At 43.1% G+C, this 20667-nt stretch overlaps 1 protein-coding gene across 5 annotated transcripts in view; it reads left to right on the forward strand.

Moving 5' to 3' along the window:
- Positions 1–20667, forward strand: part of TMC6 (transmembrane channel like 6) — a 152643-nt gene that overhangs the window by 95170 nt on the left and 36806 nt on the right. For all 5 annotated transcript variants that reach the window (XM_073588181.1, XM_073588177.1, XM_073588179.1 and 2 more), the window contains 9 exons: positions 35–140; positions 6051–6135; positions 6239–6493; positions 6761–6954; positions 7045–7189; positions 8202–8357; positions 10729–10901; positions 10999–11080; positions 11968–12065. In XM_073588181.1, the coding sequence (XP_073444282.1) occupies positions 35–140; positions 6051–6135; positions 6239–6493; positions 6761–6954; positions 7045–7189; positions 8202–8357; positions 10729–10901; positions 10999–11080; positions 11968–12065 (1294 nt within the window). The remainder of the gene's footprint in view (positions 1–34; positions 141–6050; positions 6136–6238; positions 6494–6760; positions 6955–7044; positions 7190–8201; positions 8358–10728; positions 10902–10998; positions 11081–11967; positions 12066–20667) is intronic.

Genomic DNA, 20667 nt, shown 5'->3' on the forward strand with positions numbered 1-20667 from the left:
CCTAAACCTATAACCAGTAAAATCTTTTTACTAGAACATCAAAGATTGCTGGTGTCAGAACTGCGGAAAACATCAGGAGCACAGCGCATCCGACTGCTTAAGAACTTCCCACTGAGCCTTCGCATAAAGAGAGAGCTGAGGTGAGGAATCTCAAACAAGCCCCCACTACCTCTCAAACTGCAGTGAAAGACAGATTAAAGAACCGTACAATAGTAGGCTTAAGGGGGTTTTACACATAGCGATATCGCTAGCAATATCGCTAAAGCATTACCGATTTGGTGACGCAGCAGCGATATCGCTATGTGTGATACTTACCTCCGACCGGCCCCCCCGCTTTCTGTTGATCGCGCGAGATCGGCCTGCTCCATTTCTCGTCGCACGCTTACTGTGGCGACTTGTGGAGGCGGGCGGGAGGATGTCAGGATCGCTGCGTCTGAAAGGTATTGTCCGCTGTATCGCTGCTGCACCGCTGTGAGATCTGCCTGTGTGGGAGCTCACTAGCGATCATTTAGCGATGCACCAGCGATCCTGACCGGGTCGTATCGTGGTCGGGATCGCTGGTGCATCGCTAAATGTAAAAGGGCCTTTAGAGTCGGTGTTGGACAGCATATCAAGCAATCCAGTTAGTAATAGTCTATACAGTACAGCAATAAACTCTTTCCACATTTTCTTACCACTTCTTGTCAAAAGCAGTACTTTGGCTTCAGCCGAGTGTCTTTTCTTGCTGTTCCGGACTGTAAGTAATGATTCCTCTCCTAATTCAGAATGATACCATAGAGTGGATGCGCTTTTGTCTCTAAACTACTCCTACGGAAGCCATTTAATTTCAGAAGAGGCGAGTTCTCAAAGTTACAAATCCAACAATTCTCCAAACACTGTTGCAATTTTTATTTGGATAGCTATATGTAGAAAATAGGAAGAGGACACTGGACATTGGGAGGACGGAAAGAAATCTGCTTCTTAAATCTTTGACAAAAGTTACTTTCTCCCACTTTAATGTTTTACTTATAGGATGTATAATTAACACCAGTTAATCAAATAAAGCTACAATTGCGCATATCCTGACATGTTTCACCTCATTGAGCTTTCTCAAGGGTCCAAAGACTTCCACACCTGATGTTTAATCCTTACAATTAATTATATCCAGGTCAGGATTCATAGAGTAGTTCTATACAGCAAGAAATAAAATAAAAACTAAATAAAAAAGAAAATATATGAAAAAGTACGGTATCTAATTATGAAATAATCTACAATTACACGTGGTGATTATAACAAAGGGTGTTTTATCTAATTTTATTATTTCTTTAATATTCAGTCTCCTTTTGTGATCATTTTCTAATTATTCACCTCCTCTCCAATCTCTTTCTATAGTGCAGTTATCAATACCTTGGCAGAACAGAAAGACAATTTAACTCGAGAGTAAATTAACACATCAGGAACATTGAGAAAGATCTGAAGTCCACTTTTACAATCCAGATGGCATAATGGCAATTTGTCATATAAAAGGAGATTAGAGACTTGGTAGTATTTAGAAAGCTATCGCAAAAGGAGACGGAATTTATTTAAAAGCTAAATACATTAACCCTTGATGGTGTAAACATCGAGATTAATATACATTGTTTTCTAAACTAAAAACTTTTTTTTTAATATACATAATTTCCTACCTATAATTTATTGTAAAGTTTAAAACTCAGGTGTGAATGTCTGTCAGTATGGACCGGAGAAACAAGTCGGATTATGTGCAGTTGTTTAATGAACTGGTTTTAATTGTATATCCTGTAGTTATAACGTTAAAGTGTGGTAAAGTCACCTTTAATCAGCATCTATGCAATATATTTCTTTCTGACCTCCCTATGTCCAGTATTGTCTTCCTAACATGTTTGGCTACCCGAAGTAAAATCACAACAGTGTTTAGAAAAGAATTTAGTTTATAACTGCCATAGATGTAATGGCAAAATGGGACCAAAATCCATGCAGCCTCATATTGAGGTTTAATCATTGCTTCATCATAAATTTAAGAAAACTAGAGCAGAGCACTCCACATGACCCCTATTCAGCTAGGATCCCCCCTGCTGTGAACAGGTAATTGAAGTGGGTTATCCCGTGGAGCAGTCATGAAGTTTATACCAGAGGTCCTGTTAGGCATATTGGGTTTTTTTGTGACAGGCATAGGTCTTACAGTCATGGGATACTTATTTTCGGCATACTGGTGAACATATTGTACTTACTTAAAACATTCGGCAGCCTGCGCATCAGTCCCAAATTAATAGCTGACAGTTTCCAATCTATGGAAAGCTAAAATCATGATGGGAAATACAGCATTAATATCTCCCACCTGGGGATCTCATAATAGGACCTAGCCACATCCCATTGACCAGCCCCCATAGAAGCTCACCTAGGGGAGGTGTGTGGAAATGACTGTTATAATAAATACAGATTCTGAATTTTAATATCATTGTCATTCTTCGAAGATAAAGCTCGTAGTAGTTGTTTACGATTTTCATAGGAGAGGTTCCCTCCATAAAGATCAGAGGCCATTCCTGCTACCACAGGTTTAGTAATTTTTCTTTTGTAATCTCTTGTTTTTTTTTATGTAATTGTATATACTCAGTTGTTTTGTCCCATTTTGTAACATCTTTTTTATATATATATATATATATATATATATATATATATATATATATATTTATAAATACTGCCTACTTTTTGGATTACATATAAAATATACTGTAGATTAAATATATATTTTATAGATTCGTCACTCTTGCTCTGTATAATGCATCCCTGAGGCCATATGCTACCCATATGCTACCCGTAGTGGGTGTCCAATCGGCCTATATAAACGATTGGTGGTGTCAGCTAGTTTTCTTGGGTTGTTGTGAAGCTTGACAGTGACCTTACCAGAGTGAGTGTGTGTGTGTGTGTGTGTGTGTGTGTGTGTGTATATACATATACAGTAGAGACCAAAAGTTTGGGGACACCTTCTCATTCAAAGAGTTTTCTTTATTTTCATGACTATGAAAATTGTAGATTCACCTTGAAGGCATCAAAACTATGAATCTGTGCTTTGGTCTGATGAGTCCAAATTTGAGATCTTTGATTCCAGCCACCATGTCTTTGTGCGACGCAGAAAAGGTGAACGGATGGACTCTACATGCCTGGTTCCCACCGTGAAGCATGGAGGAGGAGGTGTGACGGTGTGGGGGTGCTTTGCTGGTGACACTGTTGGGGATTTATTCAAAATTGAAGGCATACTGAACCAGCATGGCTACCACAGCATCTTGCAGCGGCATGCTATTCCATCCGGTTTGCGTTTAGTTGGACCATCATTTATTTTTCAACAGGACAATGACCCCAAACACACCTCCAGGCTGTGTAAGGGCTATTTGACCAAGAAGGAGAGTGATGGGGTGCTACGCCAGATGACCTGGCCTCCACAGTCACCAGACCTGAACCCAATCGAGATGGTTTGGGGTGAGTTGGACCGCAGAGTGAAGGCAAAAGGGCCAACAAGTGCTAAGCATCTCTGGGAACTCCTTCAAGACTGTTGGAAGACCAATTCCGGTGACTACCTCTTGAAGCTCATCAAGAGAATGCCAAGAGTGTGCAAAGCAGTAATCAAAGCAAGAGGTGGCTACTTTGAAGAACCTAGAATATAAGACATATTTTCAGTTGGTTCACACTTTTTTTGTTAATTATATAATTCCACATGTGTAATTTCACAGTTTTGATGGTGTCAGAGTGAATCTACAATTTTCATAGTCATGAAAATAAAGAAAAAGCAGGTTTTTTTTTCTTTTTAATTTTGATAATTTCTCATTTTCAGAAAAAAACCCTAAATTTATTGCTTGGAAATTCGGGGACATGTTGTTAGAAGTTTGTAGACTAAAAGAACATTTTACTCAAAAATATACCTATAAAGAGAAAAATCAGACAAACTGAACATTTGGAAGTGGTCTCTTAATTTTTGCCAGAGTTGTATATATACTGCACAGTTTTATAAAAATCAGCTTCTCTACGTGTCTGACAGCCATTCCATTCCAGTGTCAGTTGAATTCCAACCAGAGTACACCTCATTCTACTTAATGTGCTTCTGATTAGATGATCACCTGAACCAAATCTTATTTAATGAAGAAAAGTATAAAAAAAAAAACCCTGCTGTGGTGTTCACAATCCTCTTGCAATAGGACAAGCTGAATGGCAAAACAAGTGCTAGTAATATCCCAAAATTAATAGGAATGAAAAAATAACTTTTAACCATGCCAAAGGAGTTGAAAAGAAAAGTCTTGAGTGAGGAAAATAAGGGCTCAATTCTGGCTTTACTAGCAGAGGGATACAGTGAGCGTCATGTTGCCTCCATCCTTAAAATTTCTAAGATGGCAGTCCATTACAACAAGGTCAAGGAGCAGACATTGGGGACAACAAAGCTACAGACCGGCAGAGGGCAAAAACGACTCTCCACTGACCGGGATGACCGTCATCTTATTCGATTGTCACTCGGCAACCGCAGGATGACATCAAGTGATCTACAAAAGGAATGGCAAATGGCAGCTGGGATGGAGTGCACGGCAAGAACAGTTTGTAACAGGCTCCTAGAGGCAGGGCTCAAGTCATGTAAAGCTAGAAAAAAGCCTTTCATCAATGAGAAGCAAAGGAGAGCCAGGCTGAAATTTGCCAAAGACCATAAGGATTGGACCATAGAGGACTGGGGTAAGATAATCTTCTCTGATTAGTCTAATTTTCAGCTTTGCCAACACCTGGTCATCTAATGGTTAGACGGAAACCTAGAGAGACGTACAAGCCACAGTGTCTTGCACCCACTGTGAAATTTGGTGGCGGATCGGTGATGATCCGGGGATGCTTCAGCGAGGCTGGAATTGGGCAGGTTAATCTTTGCGAAGGACGTGTGAATCAAGCCGCATACAAGGTTATCCTGGAAAAACAGTTGATTCCTTCTGCTCAGGCAATGTTACCCAACTCTGAGGACTGCTTTTTCCAGCAGGACAATGCGCCATGCCACACAGCTAGGTCAATGTATGGATGAAGGACCACCACATCAAATCCCTGTCATGGCCAGTCCATTCTCCAGACCTGAACCCCATTGAGAACCTCTGGAATGTAATCAAGAGGAAGATGGATAGTCACAAGCCATCAAAGAACTGCTTAAATTTTTGTACCAGGAGTGGCATAAGATAACTCAAAAGCAGTGTGAAAGACTGGTGGCAAGCATGCCAAGACGCATGAAAGCTGTGATTAAAAATCATGGTTATTCCACAAAATATTGATTTCTGAACTCTTCCTGAGTTAAAACATTAGTATTGTTGTTTCTAAAGGATTATGAATTTGTTTTCTTTGCATTAATTGAGGTCTGCAAGAACTGCCTTTTTTTGTTATCTTGACCATTTCTCATTTTCCGAAAATAAATACAAAATTTAGTGCTTGGAATTTCGAAGACATGTTGTCAGTGTTTTATAGAATAAAAGAGCAATTTACATTTTACTCAAAAATATACCTATATAGAGAAAAATCAGACAAACTGAACATTTTGCAGTGGTCTCTTAATTTTTACCAGAGCTGTATAATCATCCATTTTGTTAGTATAGTTATGCAATTTACTGATGATTGGTGGATGAGGCAACGGCTGCTTTCGCTATTAGGCCAGTTATACGGAAACTTACAGTGAATGTATAGTATATACATATCCAATTTCAAAACATGGAGTGTTATATATAATCACGTCTTCTGAACTGAATTGGCTTCTGTGACAGTATGTTCATTCGTCCACCCTATGGCGCAAACCTGAACTAGGAGGAGAGGAAGTATCACTTCAGTCCAGAATCGCGATGAAAGGCACTTGGCTAAAGCCAAAGAACGGTTTCCACTGAAGTGTAGTGATAAATATTGGAAAGTGGAATTGCATAAAAAATTCATTACCTTATTGCTGCAGGGGAAAGACTATTACAATACTTGACAATCATAACTCCAAGCCTTTTATTAGGGAGCTCTCCATTCTTTAGTGCATCACTACAGTCAGTTCTTGCCTGTTTCAGGTACTTAACATTGGATGGTGGAGGAATTTGGAAGGGGAGAAATATTAACCCTTGCTGCAGCTCTGTATTAGACAATATCAGCCTGGTGAGACACATGAAAATTGCTATTATTTATCTATATATTTTTTAATATATGCTCACTTAAATTGTATATTTAATATGATTTTTTTTTTCTTCTCTCTGTACAGACTATCCATAAATGCTGGCTCACGCTGCTGTCAGCGCTTTGTGCTCTGCGACCCTGGCATGTGGCTCTAAAGCAGATTGGGGGAAGATTTGGATCCAGCGTTCTCTCATATTTTGTTTTTCTGAAAACCCTTTTGGGGTTTAACATCTTCATGAGCCTTTTGTGTGTCTTGTTGATTGTCACTCCACAGGCTGTCCATCCTCATGGGTCACCAAACCCACGGACATTTACTAGTCTGGAGCTCCTGACAGGAGCGGTGAGTGTGTATGGAGACTCTAATATACTACACTAACCATTTCGACTCCTATACTCCATTCACCTCGACTAGGTGAATGAAGTATGGTCATGGCCGATGTCCAGAGATAGCCAAAAGAGTTGAGTTTGGGAGTAAGTCAGACAGCTTCAGAGGCCAGTATGATTATTTTTAAGTGGTTTGCAACAAGTTCTTTCATAGTCACCAATAGAAAACAACCCAAAGAGTTGATTTTTCTTATTCTTTAAACACCTTTCTCTTGTTTTTTAGGGTTATTTTACAGATACGATCATGTATTATGGTTATTACAGTAATTATACCCTAAATGATGGCTGTTCCTCAAAGTCCAATAGTTCTTCAATATGTCCAAAGGACAAGGCCTTGCTTCCATATCACATACCTCTGGCTTATCTTTTCACTATTGGATTTGGTTTCTTGAGTACATGTATTATATTGGTGTATAGGTAAGATCATGGTGTATATATTGACAAATTCATTTAATATTTTCACAAGTTTTGATTATTTAATAATCCGATTTCTTTTCTTATACGCAGAATGTCTTGTTCATTTGGTGAAAATTTCAGAGTAGGATTTTTCACCAGCGTTTTGGCTCTTAAAGTATTCAGCTCCTGGGACTTTAAAGTGAACAGAATCCATTCTGTGCAGCGACAGAAGCAGAATATTCATATGCAGCTGAAGGTGAAGTCAGTCCTCCTAAATCGATCAGTCCATGTCCTCAATCTGTTAGATTTCGCAAAACAGTGGTGACTGTATCATGCAGATTTCAGGAAAACAATGAGATTATAGATCAGCATTTAAAAGCATACTAACCTTTCTTCTTTAAAGGGGTTGTGTCACGAGATCACTTCTAGCCTAATGAATATAAAGGAATATGGATGTTTTAGGCGTTGCGCATAGTGCGTTTTAGGCAGAATGAACACTATCTGAATGCTGCCGTGCATTTTCTTCTGTCTCATTTCTTCTGACACCAATCCCTATATTTCCGGGTATATTAGTGTAGTAAGATGTGTCAGAATTAAGGAAACAGAGAGGAGCCACTGGGAGCGCACATGCTCTGGAAGGACTGTGCTCACTGTGGGAAGCGAGCGCTGTAACTGTCGATCAAAAGTGGGAAAAGGCCTCCAATATGCAAATGAGGAGGTGTAACGGTGCATCAAACCCCAAACTAACGGTGCTCTGCGGCCGCCTTATCTGCATATGAGTTAAAATTACTTTCACAGGCGCTGTAACAGGTACAGTGCTAGTATACCGTAGTTGTTATAGGGACTAAGACCCCTTCAACACTGTATAGCTCATTTAAAATGAATTTTTGGGGTGACGGGCTCCCTTTAACCGATTGGTGGTCATTTAATAGTCTGTTTACACAGGCAGACCACTGTTAATGATGTGCACTGAGCAATTTGTAATAGATCCTTTAGTGCACATAGGGTGCCATAGTTTTCAGGAGCCCGAGCCTTGTTTACACAGGACGATGTGTTGCCGACAATGTTGATTTTGTGTGTGGCACAAAAGACCACATCACCCAATGAGCGAGCATTTTCCTCATTCTCTCGAGTAATCGGCAGCCGGTTTACACAGAGAGATTATCTTGAATGAGCATTCACATCTTTAAGTGTAATTGCACCTTTAGTCAATTATGATAGGTTAGTCATGTTATTTATAAATCTGTGATACTATTTGTTGTTTTCAGGAGTTACTCAGTGAGCGGCGACCGAATATGCATAATCATGGCTTCAGAAAGAGACTACAGCATGTGTGTGTCCTGATCTTCTCCTGGATATTGTGTGTAGGCAGTTGGTTGGGGTCAGCATTGGCGGTGTACGTCATTGCAGAGAACCTGCACAAGGTCAGTGCTACATCCTAGTACCTGTGCCAGATCTTCCCTGCCATATAGATTGCAAGTAATTCAAGCAAGAGATGACTTAATTTAAATCAGTATGTTATTATTTATATGCTGGGGGGGGGGGGGGGCAATATAAATTGCCTGTTCTGTGTGCTCGGTGGCGTCTTCTGTCTGCAGGGGATGGGTAGGTGGCCTGTTCTTTGCACTAGGGATGTGATATGTGGTGTCTTCTGTGCACTGTGGGTGGGATAGGTGCTGTCTTCTGTCTGCTAGGGATGGGATGGGTGGCCTGTTCTTTGCACTAGGAGTGTGATAAGTGGTCTCCTAGGGGCGGGATGGGTAGATTGTTCTTTGCACTAGGAGTGTGATGGCGTCTCCTGGGGGCGGGATAGGTGATGTCTGCTGTGGGCTGGATAGGTGGCCTGTTCTTTGCGCTAGGGATGTGATATGTGGTGTCTTCTGTGCACTATGGGTGGGATAGGTGGTGTCTTCTGTCTGCTAGGGATGGGATGGGTGGCCTGTTCTTTGTACTAGGGGTGTGATTAGTGGTGTGTTCTGTGAACTGTGAGTGGGATAGGTGGTGTCTGCTGGAGGCGGGATAGGCAGCCTGCTCTCGGGGAGGCGAGATAGGCGGACTGTTCTCGAGGACGGGATAGCCAGTGTGTTCTAATATGAATCACTTGCTATTAATCAGGATTTTTTTTAGCAAGTGATGTGCTATGTAGAAAACCCACTCACACATAAATATTAGTGATTTGAAGATCTAATAAATAAAAAGTACATGTACTCATCCTTGATGGATAGTTCTGGTCAGCATCCTTCTACTGACATTAACCTCCTACTGCGATGCACTCAGGTTTTGCAATGTGCTTATTATGAAGGCTACACTGTTATCAGTGTAGTGTATCTGTTAAACTGTAAAGTGCTGCGGAATATGTTGGCGCTATATAAATAAAGATTATTATTATTATTATTATCATCACTATACAGCTCTGGCAAAAATTAAGAGACCACCACATCAAAACCCTGTTATGGGCAGCCCAATCTCCAGACCTGAACCCCATTGAAAACCTCTGGAATGTAATCAAGAGGATGATTGATGGTCACAAGCCATCAAACAAAGATGAACTGCTTACATTTTTGCACCAGTAGCTGTGTGAAAGACCGGTGGCAAGCATGCCAAGACGCATGAAAGCTGTTTTAAAAATCATGGTTATTCCACAAAATATTGATTTCTGAACTCTTCCGGAGTTAAAACATTAGCATTGTTGTTTCTAAATGATTATGAACTTGTTTTCTTTGCATTGTTTGAGGTCTGAAAGCACTGCATTTTATTTTTAAATTTTGACCATTTTTCTTTGTCAGGAAAAAAAAATACATTTTTTTCTTGGAAATTCGGGGACATGTCAGAAGTTTATAGACTAAAAAGAACAATTTAAATTTTACTCAAAAATATACCTATAAAGAAAAAAATCAAACAAACTGAACATTTGAAAGTGGTCTCTTAATTTTTGCCAGAGCTGTATTTGCATATAGAGCTAACAGGCCTTTGAAGAAACACACAACTCAATTTACACTGTAGGAAGAGACATGTGGTGGCTGGGAGAGGGGCAGGGACGTTTATATACATAAGTTCAGTGAATGACTGCATGCAGAGATAGCTGTCAGTCACTAATAGGACCAACCACTGGACTTGCATGTTTACAAACGCAAGGGACTTCAATGAATAAAATTCAGATTACGCTGAACCTTTTCCCTACGAACCTATAAATCATTCTGCCCAGTTTCTAATTCTGTATACCATGCTGTCCACAGAGTGGACTTCATTTACAACCTGAGAGGTTCCTTTTAACTCAGCCTGGAATACAGCTATTGCGCATACTTTTCCAGGCTCTGGAGGCCTATTTCCTTGGCAACCAACTGTAAACTTAGTGAAGCAAAAGCTCTCGTAGCAGCAGAATGACTGCGTATAGATAGAGCAAGTCAATCGGAAACATGCTTATTTTCATATTCAATAAACCAGTGTTATAAAATTAGAATAATCCATTGAATAGACCACCAAGAAATAAGACTATAAGTAACTCATGATGGGAATTCTGTGAAAGTGTGGTAATACATGCCCCCTTCGTTTGCATTTTTAAGGGGTGGGGACCACACACTTTTGACATGTACATGTTTTGTTTTTTTCATACATAGTAGTTTGCAGACGTGAGGAAAATGCTATGCCCTGAACATGGCGTTTATTAATAAAAATGACAGAAACATTAAAAACACAGTCAAAAATTTTATGTTTCTATTGCATTTAATTTCCCATTGCCTGCCTGTTCGTTTGAGGCCTAAGCTTCCTGATGTTTTTTTTATTTTATTTTTTTAGGATCATCGAGATCGACTGAGAAAAGGAGGCGAGCCAGAAGTAGAGGCAATGCTTTTGCCACTGCCATTGGCTGTGTCTTGTTGTAACCTTCTTCTGCCATACATGTATCATGTGCTGGGACTTTGGGAAAAGCTGGATTCCCCCATACTAGAAGTCTATATTGCTATTTGCAGGTTACAACCCGTCTAATATATTCTCACTTTTCTCATTCCTATTGTACTTTTTCCTCTCATTCTGAACTATCCCTTCTCTTACTCTACTTTGTTATAGAAATCTTCTACTAAAGGTTGTTATCCTTGGTGTACTGTGTTATCACTGGATATTACGAAAAACAAACTACATGGAGAATAAGGTACACCTTTATGAGGGAGTGTTCATAGTTATCGTTTTGTGTAACTGGAATATGTGCTTCTGTCTAATGGAAATAAGTTTTATTGGCCGTAACAATTTTAGGACCTTTGTCTATAAAGGGCCAGCATCCCCATATTGTAAAAATAACCATTTGACAATGGTCCAAACATAGTTCTACCAATTCACAAATTATCATACCATGCTATTGTGTAAAGTTTGAGCAAGAATAGCCAGAAAAATAAGATTTTTTTTAAAACAGGTGGATAGGAACACTTGAGGAGTTGCCCAAACCAAACAATCAGATTGCACTCCTTACTTTACTTCCGGACAACCCCATAAACTGTAAACCTTCTGGCAGCCTACACTTTACACTAACCAGTGTAAGCAGATTGTATGAAGTTGTGTGGTTAGGGAGCTGACTTTCATAAGTAGCCAGACTACCCACAGGAAATGTAAACATAGTTTATTACCATGTTAACCTTTTCAGTCTTGGTATACACAGCACTGAACCAGCGGTTATGTTTACCGATTAGGAAGCACTGACAGTGCTTCCTCCTCCAGACATAGCAGTCATGTAGTCATTGGGTGTAGGGCGGTAGCATGACCTACTGGGTCCTAAGAGACCCAGTCAGCTCTACTATTTCAGGAGTATAAATTTCTCCTGTAACTGGGGCTATTAGATCAACCCCAGTTGTAGCAAGTAAACAAATGTATTATGTTAAAATCCCCCCCCAAAGGACTTTTAATATCTCATGTGTAACACATTGTATGGTGGATAAATACTTCATGTCGCTCTGTATAAGACGTGCTGTCGTCTTGTTGTCTGCCACTTATTTTCTAATACCATCCTGATATTGTCTATATTCTTATATTCTTCCTAATCATTAGTGCTGGGAGACATTTGTTGGACAGGAACTGTTTCGCTTTGTGATAATGGACCTGATTTTCACATTGCTGGACACTTTGTTTGGTGAGCTACTTTGGAGGTAAATGGGGTTTATTTTGTTTATTAATTATAGCTAAAGTAAAACATTATTTTTAACTATGTACTGTAACATTATTTTATATACATATGAGGGCAGTCATGGTGTCATAGAGAAGTGAACAGCAGTTCACAGATTTGCTTCACAGCAGCCGTATGGGCTGAAGAAACTTTAGGCATTTAGCCATTTCTATGGAAGAGATTTGAGGCGTTGCTGTGTACAGAGGTCCCTGCGCAGAGAGAGGGAAGTTGAAGAGTTTGTATCTCCTTTTTAAAAGGATTGCAGAGTTCTTGTAAAAGCAGTTCATCAATGGTGTCCAGCCTGTTAGGGGGTGCACAATTTGCACTCTGAGGGCCACTACTGCTAGTTACGGCCTATGCAGTGATGACCAGAAAAATGACTGATCACTGTGTGAAGACAATCAGGGAACTGACGGCTACTGTGCTGGTACAGTAACCAATCAGTGCATTCCTTCACTGCAGAGAAGAGTGCTCATTGGATATTACAGGCTTCTATTAGTGGCAGAGACTGTGACATGAGGCTACATTAACCAATGAGCGCTCTTCCTGGTAGTAGCACAAGACCCTGATTGGCTATGAGAGACTCCTATTACAGAGTCACATCCGTGCTCTTTGGATGTTCCTTTTGTATTCCGGCATCTTGTTTCTCTTCATGCTGGGGAAGAAGGCAAAATGACCTATGGAAATGCTGCTAAACAAGAAAAAGATGATGTATGTGCCCAACCTGCCAGAGAAATCAGGTAAGTATGACAATATGCCTATGGGCCCATTTACACTTTCCGATCTTGGCTGTTACAACCGTTATTTTTTTACAGCTCTGGAAAAAGACCACCACATCAAAACCCTGTCATGGGCAGCCCATTCTCCAGACCTGAACCCCATTGAAAACCTCTGGAATGTAATCAAGAGGATGATGGATAGTCAAAAGCCATCAAACAAAGAAGAACTGCTTACATTTTTGCGTCAGAAGCAGTGTGAAAGACTGGTGGAAAGCATGCCAAGAGGCATTAAAGCTGTGATTAAAAATCATGGTTATTCCACAAAATATTGATTTCTGAACTCTTCCTGAGTTAAAAACATTAGTATTGTTGTTTCTATATGAATTATGACCTTGTTTTCTTTGCATTATTTGAGATCTGAACGCACTGGGTTTTTTATTTTTTATTTTGACCATTTCTTCTTTTCAGTAAAAAAAACAAACTTTATTGCTTGGAAATTCGGAGACATGTTGTCAGAAATTTGTAGACTAAAAGAACAATTTACGTTTTACTCAAAAATATACCTATAAGGAGAAATATCAGACAAACTGAACATTTGGTCTCTTAATTTTGCCAGAGCTGTATAATGGCCTATTTAAAAAGGCCAACCACATTTCCATATTCAGAGATTGATCATTAACGTGATTGTTCTCTGCGCACAGAACATCATGTTGTTTGCATCTATGCATTTTATTTGACTGCAGACATCTGAAATATGACAGCGTGTGATGCACACACTGTCATGATTGCGGTGTATTCTGTGCAGAGGTGGGTGGTCACCTTGCTGCATGTATTTAATTTGGATACTTGTGGTCACATGCCGACTCACTAGAAGAGAACTCTTAGAAGCACTGGAGTCTAGTTGGCACATGACAGAAAGTGTGTAAATCCCATACATGTGGTCATAGAGAGCTTGTAAGCGCTGCCCTGTAGCTTGCTGGATTTGGAAAGCTCGACTGCTGCAGAGTTGGCCTGCACAATAGAAACCATTGGCACAACCATGCTACTGATGCAAGCCTTCAATTATCAGGAACACGTCAAGCAAGAAGCTGAAGACTGAACATGGGACAAACCTAATTTTCTGCTACGCCTCATTGGGGGACACAGAGACAGTGGGTGTTATGCTGCCTGCCACTAAGTAAACCAGAAAAAAAGTTAACTCCTCCCCTGCGGTATACACCCTCTCGCTGGATGAGATTTCCCCAGTTCATACTTAGTGTCTATAGGAGGCACTTGGGTCTGCCTTCAGACCCCACCGTTTTTATTTTCATTTTTGATTTTCTGTAAATTTTTATTTTTTAATTAACGCAGTGAAGGGGGCGACGGTTCCTTTCTACGGCCCGCTCTCCCCCGAACTAAGCACGCGGAGTATACCTCCCCGTACACTTTCCTGCGATGAATGGGGCTGATTCCTCTGACGATGGTACGGACACGAGAGCAAGCGCAACAGGACGAAGCACAGGAGTGCATAGAGAGGACTTGAGCAGCGCTTTTCGGATGCCTTGAATCAGCCCCAGAGCTGTCCATCCCCCTGCCACATGGTGGATCGATTGAGAAATACCCCTTTAAGAACTCCTCCAGCTCTGCTACATCGCCCGGAGGATGAGACACCTGCAAGGCCCCGGACAGCACGACCTGTCTGAGCACAGGAGTGGAGGTATGGGGTCGGGTCCTTGTCCCCGGGAGAAGTGCTGACTTAGCATCAGCGGCGGTACACTGGTGCCCGGTCGCACCCCCCCCGCCTGACGCTTACCGCGAGGAGGCCAGAAATTTAGTCCCCGGCTTTTAGGCCTACTAGGTCGTAATTTACATAGTGCCGCCCACGGTTAGCGCCGCCGCCCACGACTTTGGCGCTCCTCGCTCTGTGCGAAAGGCGCCCTGCTAGTCTCGGGGGCCATGTTCTTTTACCTCAAAAGCTTAACCCCTTCTCTGTATGATCTGGGACTGCCGCAAAGCGTGCACACTTATGGACAGAATCTGGTGTCACACAGGGCCACCGTTATTCCTCCCGGGAACACAGCACAGGACCGTGGGTAAGCTGCATCTGCCCTCAGATTAAAGCTTAACCCCTTCTCTGCACATTCTCTGCAGCTGCAGCCTAGGCTCTGCCCTTAACCCTTTCAGGGGAGCGATGTCTCAATCTAAAGAAGCTAAACGGGCTGCTAAGAAGCACACTGCGTTTTTTTACCGTGTGTACCACTTGCAAGACTGCCTTGCCCAGACTAATCCGTTATGCACGGATTGCGACCCGACCTGCGCTCAAACGCCATCCGCCGCCGCTGCTGCTGTGACCCCTGCGTTTAGTCCCCCTGAGTGGGCTGCGTCCCTTTCACGGTCTATGGAGTCACTGACCCAGGCTATAGACGCCCTCCAGGAATCCTCTTTAAGTCAGAAAGCGTCTTTACCGCCCGAGGAGGGCTCTGGCGACTGCCAGGAACCGTCCACCAGCAGGGGTTGTATTCGTTCAAGGGATGGTCAGGTCTCTAGAAAGCGGACCCATGACGCGTCCCCTAGTCACGCTCGTGCTTCAGCATCTGCGAGTTCTGTCTCTCGCTCTCCCTCTCCTAATGTTCGCAGCGAGCATGACTCCGAATTCGAATCTGACACGTCGGTCCCTCCGAATCCTCCAACTGACCAAGTGTCGCTCGATTCTCTTATAGAATCAGTCAACAGGATTGTGAAGTTGGATGAGGAAAATATTCCCGCTCCAGAACACGCTATCTCATTTAAGAGGACCAAACGTGTGCGCAGGTTTTTTACCAGCCATCCGGAGTTTAAGGACATTGTCCAGAAACATAGGGATTGGCCACATAAGCGGTTCACAGGGCAAAAGTCTACTGACGCTAAATACCCTTTTGCTCCAGACCTAATAAAGGATTGGTTACAGTTCCCTTCCATGGACCCTCCTGTATCGCGTCTTGCTTCTAAAATGCTCCTATCCGTTTCTGAGGGCTCCTCAGTCAGATGCCCCTCCAATCGTCAAATTGACTACCTGGCCCGCTCAGTTTTTGAAGCTTCAGGAGTGGCGCTTTTTCCATCTTTTGCGGCGACTTGGGTCGCTAAGGCAATGGCCGTTTGGGAAGAAGTCTTAATTACCGCCTTCTAGGGTAGCAATCTTCCTTCGGGGACAACCAGCATCACCAGGCAGATAATTCACACAGGGGACTTTGTAGTGGACACTTCTTTAAATGCCGCAATTGCGCTGCTCAAACTGCCGCTAATGCGATCTCCATTAGAAGAGCCCTATGGCTCCGCAACTGGCGGGCGGATGCCACATCGTTAACTTCTTGGTTAGTTTCTCGCCTTTTTGGAGAGAAACTGGACCAGCTCATTTCTGTTACTACCAGGGGAAAGAGTAAATTCATTCCCCAACAAAAGGCTGGTCGGCCGTTTCGCAGCCAACAGCCGACGCGTTTTTGATCTTTTCGCCACAATTCTGGTTGGATCAGGCCGATCCCCGCGCGGAGACAGAGGCTCCCAGGTTTCATCAGATCTAACCGCTCTTGGAAGCCCAGGCCAAGAGCATCTGGATCTAGGGGAGCCAGATCTCATAAATCTTCTACGCAATGACTTGTTGCGGTATCCAGCGAGCACCGACAAAGTAGACGGTCATCTATTTTCCTTCAGTCACACCTGGCCCGCGGTCGTCCACGACAAGAGGGATGAGGGAGGGAGCTGGTGTCCTCTGGATATAAGATGGAATTTTCTCCCCCCCCCCCCCCCAAGAAAAAGGCAAGAGCCACCTTTCGGACTGTTCAGGCTCTGCAAAGGGACGGAGTCATCATTCCGGTCCCTCAACACGAAATGTTCGGGGGTTTTTTATTCAAACGTTTTTGTGATTACAAGGAAGGACAGGACGATACGGCCCATAATGGCTCTCAAACTGTTAAATCAGTTTGTCGAGGTGCGGCAATTCCGATTGGAATCTCTTCGATCAGTTGTCGCTTCCATGGAAAAAGGAGAGTTCCTAGCATCAATCGACATCAAAGACGCTTACCTTCACACTCCGATCTGCCCGACCCACCAGCAGTTCCTGCGTTTGCAATTCACGACAAACACTTCCAGTTCATTGCCTTGCCCTTCAGACTCTCCACCGCCCCCAGGGTCTTTACCAAGGTCATGGAGGCTGTCATGGCCATTCTCCACTCTCGGGGAGTAGTGGTGTTACCATATCCGGACGACCTGCTCATCAAGGGTCCGTACCTTCCAGCCTGCGAGGAATCCATGGATATAACAGTTAATACACTTTCTCACCTGGGGTGGAAGATAATCTTCGAAAATTCTTTCCCAAAACCGGCTCAGAAGATTTCCTTGTTAGGAATGATCTTGGACACTTTCCGCGGGTTGGTCATTCTCCCTCCAGAAAGCACCCAAGCCTTATAACAGGCAGCGCGGACTCTTTCCCGACCAGTTTCTCACTCCATTTGTTTCAGCATGAGATTTTTCGGAAAGATGGTGGCAGCGATGGCAGCAGTCTCATTCGCACAGTTCCATCTCCATCCCTTACGATATGCGTTGCTGTTAGCTTGGGACAAGAACCCGTTCTCCCTGGACCGTCGGTTCCTTCTGTCCCTGCGGGTCAGACAAGTCCTAAAGTGGTGGACACTGAGGTCCTCCCTGAATCAAGGGAGGTCTTTTTCTTCCAGTAAGATGGTTGGTTCTAACCACCGACACAAGTCTTCTGGGCTGGGGTGCGGTCTTTTGTCACCACACGACACAGGGTCTTTGGTCAACTCGAGAGTCACGTCTCCCCATCAACATTTTGGAGATACGAGCGATCAGATTAGCTCTATGGAGTTTCCACCATCTCCTCGCAGGTCACCCCATCAGGATCCAATCCAACAACGCCACGGCTGTAGCTTTTATCAACCTCCAGGGAGGTACTCGGAGCAGGATGGCCATGCACGAAGTGAGTCACATCCTCCATTGGGCCGAGATCAACCATTCGCCCATCTCAGCAATCCACATCCCAGGCGTAGAAAATTGGGTGGAAGATTTTCTTAGTCGCCAAGGCCTTGCCTCGGGAGAGTGGTCTGTTCATCATTGCCCGATCGCGCGATCCATGCGCCATCAGAGCGGACGCCCTAGTTCTGCCATGGCATCGGTTCCGGCTCTCGTACATCTTTCCCTCTCTCTTGCTTCTGAGGGTCATCAAGATGATAAGAATGGAGGTAGTACCAGTGATCCTAGTCGCACCGGATTAGCCGCGCCATGGATCTTCTCGCACAGGGCCCAATTTACCACCAGAACTCCGGGGCCCTGTTTTTGACGGCATGGCCGTTGAATCCTGAATTTAAGCACAGGCTGGGTTCTCTCACGACGTGATTTCCACCATGATTAGTGCTAGGAAGCCTGTGTCCATGCGCATCTATCACCGCGCCTGGAAAACCTTCTTTTCGTGGTGCAAGGATCATGGTCGATCCCCTCTGGTGTTTCCATTCTGGCCATATTGGAATTCCTTCAATCCGGATTAAAGTCAGGCCTCAAGCTTAGCTCGCTCAAGGGCCAAATTTCGGACTTGTCAGTGCCATTCCAACGCAAAATTGCCACACAAATTCAGGTCAAGACGTTCATTCAGGGAATCTCCCGTGTGGCGCCACCTTATAGAAGGCCATTGGAATCATGGGACCTTAACCTGGTTCTTGGGGCCTTACAGGAGGCTCCTTTCGAACCGCGTTTCACTGACCGGCCTCTCTTGGAAGGTGGTCTTTCTAGTGGCAATTACATCAATTAGACGAGTTTCGTAATTGGAGGCCCTGTCCTGCCGTTGGCTCGGAGAAAAGGATTTTACGGTGAGTACACAAAATCCCTATACCTTGTTATCCTGCCGATGATGATGAGATGACTGCTAGTGATTTCTTCAGAGTAGGAAGTGTAGTTTGTGAGGTTACTTAGCCAATGTGAAAATTGCAAGATTTCAGGACTTCCTAAAGATAATGTGCAAAAAAATTGTTAAACTTGGATATTTTAAGAAAAAGAGAAAAAGTGATTTTCTGATAATGGACTCCTTTTGATTGCTTAAGTATTGGATGATTAAACTTTTGCAACGTTCAAATAGTACAGTACATTACTTCATATCAATATCATTCTCCAGATTTCTGCTTTTTTTTTGTGGATGTTTTTGTCTTCGCACTTTCTGACCACAAGTTGTACACGATGACAGAAAAGAGATCGGTTAGGCTGGTTTCACATTTGCGGTTGTGTACGCAGCGTTTCGTCCACATCCATCAGCATGCGTACCTATCTTTAACATGGTGTACGCATGGACATGCGTTTGCATGCGTTCATCTGTGGATGCGTACACATGTGTAATTTCCAGGGGTGCGGCGTGGTGTGGAAAACACAACATGTTGCAATTTTGGGGGCATCAAATATCCACGGCCATACGCATGCGGACGCTTGCGGATGGGGACAGCGTGCATCAAAACAATGCATTAAGTCTATGGGAACGCAGGCGTATGCAAGCACATGTGGACGCTTTTGCGTTTGCATACGCAAGAATTTATATAGATACGCCCTTTGGGCGTGGCTTGTGTACATTCAAAAATTCGCCGGGAAAATAGCACTTCCAATCGTCCGCAACCGCAAATGCATGCATGCGTTTTTGCATGCGGTTGCGGACGATATGCTGCGGATTCAACCACAAATGTGAAACTAGCCTTATGTTGCTGTGTGTAAGTTAATAAGGGCTGACTAGGGTAATCGGGGCTACAGTTTGTTGCAAAAGTATTCGGCTCCCTGGAACTTTTCAACCTTTTCCCACATATCATGCTTCAAACATAAAGATACCAAATGTAAATTTTTGGTGAAGAATCAACAACAGGTGTGACACAATTGTGAAGTTGAACGAAATTTATTGGTTATTTTAAATTTTTGTGGAAATTCAAAAACTGAAAAGTGGGGTGTGCAATATTATTCGGTCCTTTTACTTTGAGTGCAGCAAACTCACTCCAGAAGTTCATTGTGGATCTCTGAATGATCCTATGTTGTCCTAAATGACTAATATAATCCACCTGTGTGTAATCAAGTCTCCGTATAAATGCACCTGCTCTGTGATAGTCTCAGGTGTTATGAATGGGTCACCGAGGAGGATAACAGGACCAGGCCAAGCCACAGAAAACCAGAGAGGTTGGAAACTAAGCGGATTGCAGACCCCTGATCCTATCCACACAACTAGCAGTAGCCGTGGAGCGTACCTACGATGCCCTAGACGCCTCGGCACGGCGGGAGAACTACCTCAGCCAAAAGCAAGAAAGGTGAAATCTAAACTGCCCCAGAGCAGACCCCAAAGGAATAGACAGACCCAAACATATATTGTCGGTGAGACAAGATGAAAACACATACGCAGGCAGAAAAATAGACTGAGCAAATGATGGGGCCCAAACTCACTAGACAGGACAGTAAAGGAAAGACACTGTCTGCAATCACGCAAAAAACCCTAAAATCCAACACGTCTGATGTACAAAAAACACTGAAGTCACACGACTTCGCCCCCCACTATATCAGCACTCTGGTATATACTGAAAGCAAAGCAAAAAGAGACCAATATAACAGGGGACAAAACAAACTGACACAAGCAGTAACATATGGGCAGTGATCCAGCACAGCTCCAGCAAGAACAAGCTGACCCGCACAAAGCAGAGATAGACAAAACCAGATCAAATGCAAAAAGACTAGCAAATGAGCCACTTAGCTGAACCATGCAGGAACAGAGCAGGAGACATTAGACGTCAGAAGGCACAGGAAGAAAATCACCAGCAGGGATTGAAGGAAGTCAGCTGTCTTAAATACACCAGTCAGAAACCCCAGATCTCCAATCGTCATCAT

This window comes from Dendrobates tinctorius, unplaced genomic scaffold, assembly GCF_039654945.1.
Source record: "Dendrobates tinctorius isolate UK_male_01 unplaced genomic scaffold, ASM3965494v1 ptg000103l, whole genome shotgun sequence".
Lineage (NCBI taxonomy): Eukaryota > Metazoa > Chordata > Amphibia > Anura > Dendrobatidae > Dendrobates > Dendrobates tinctorius.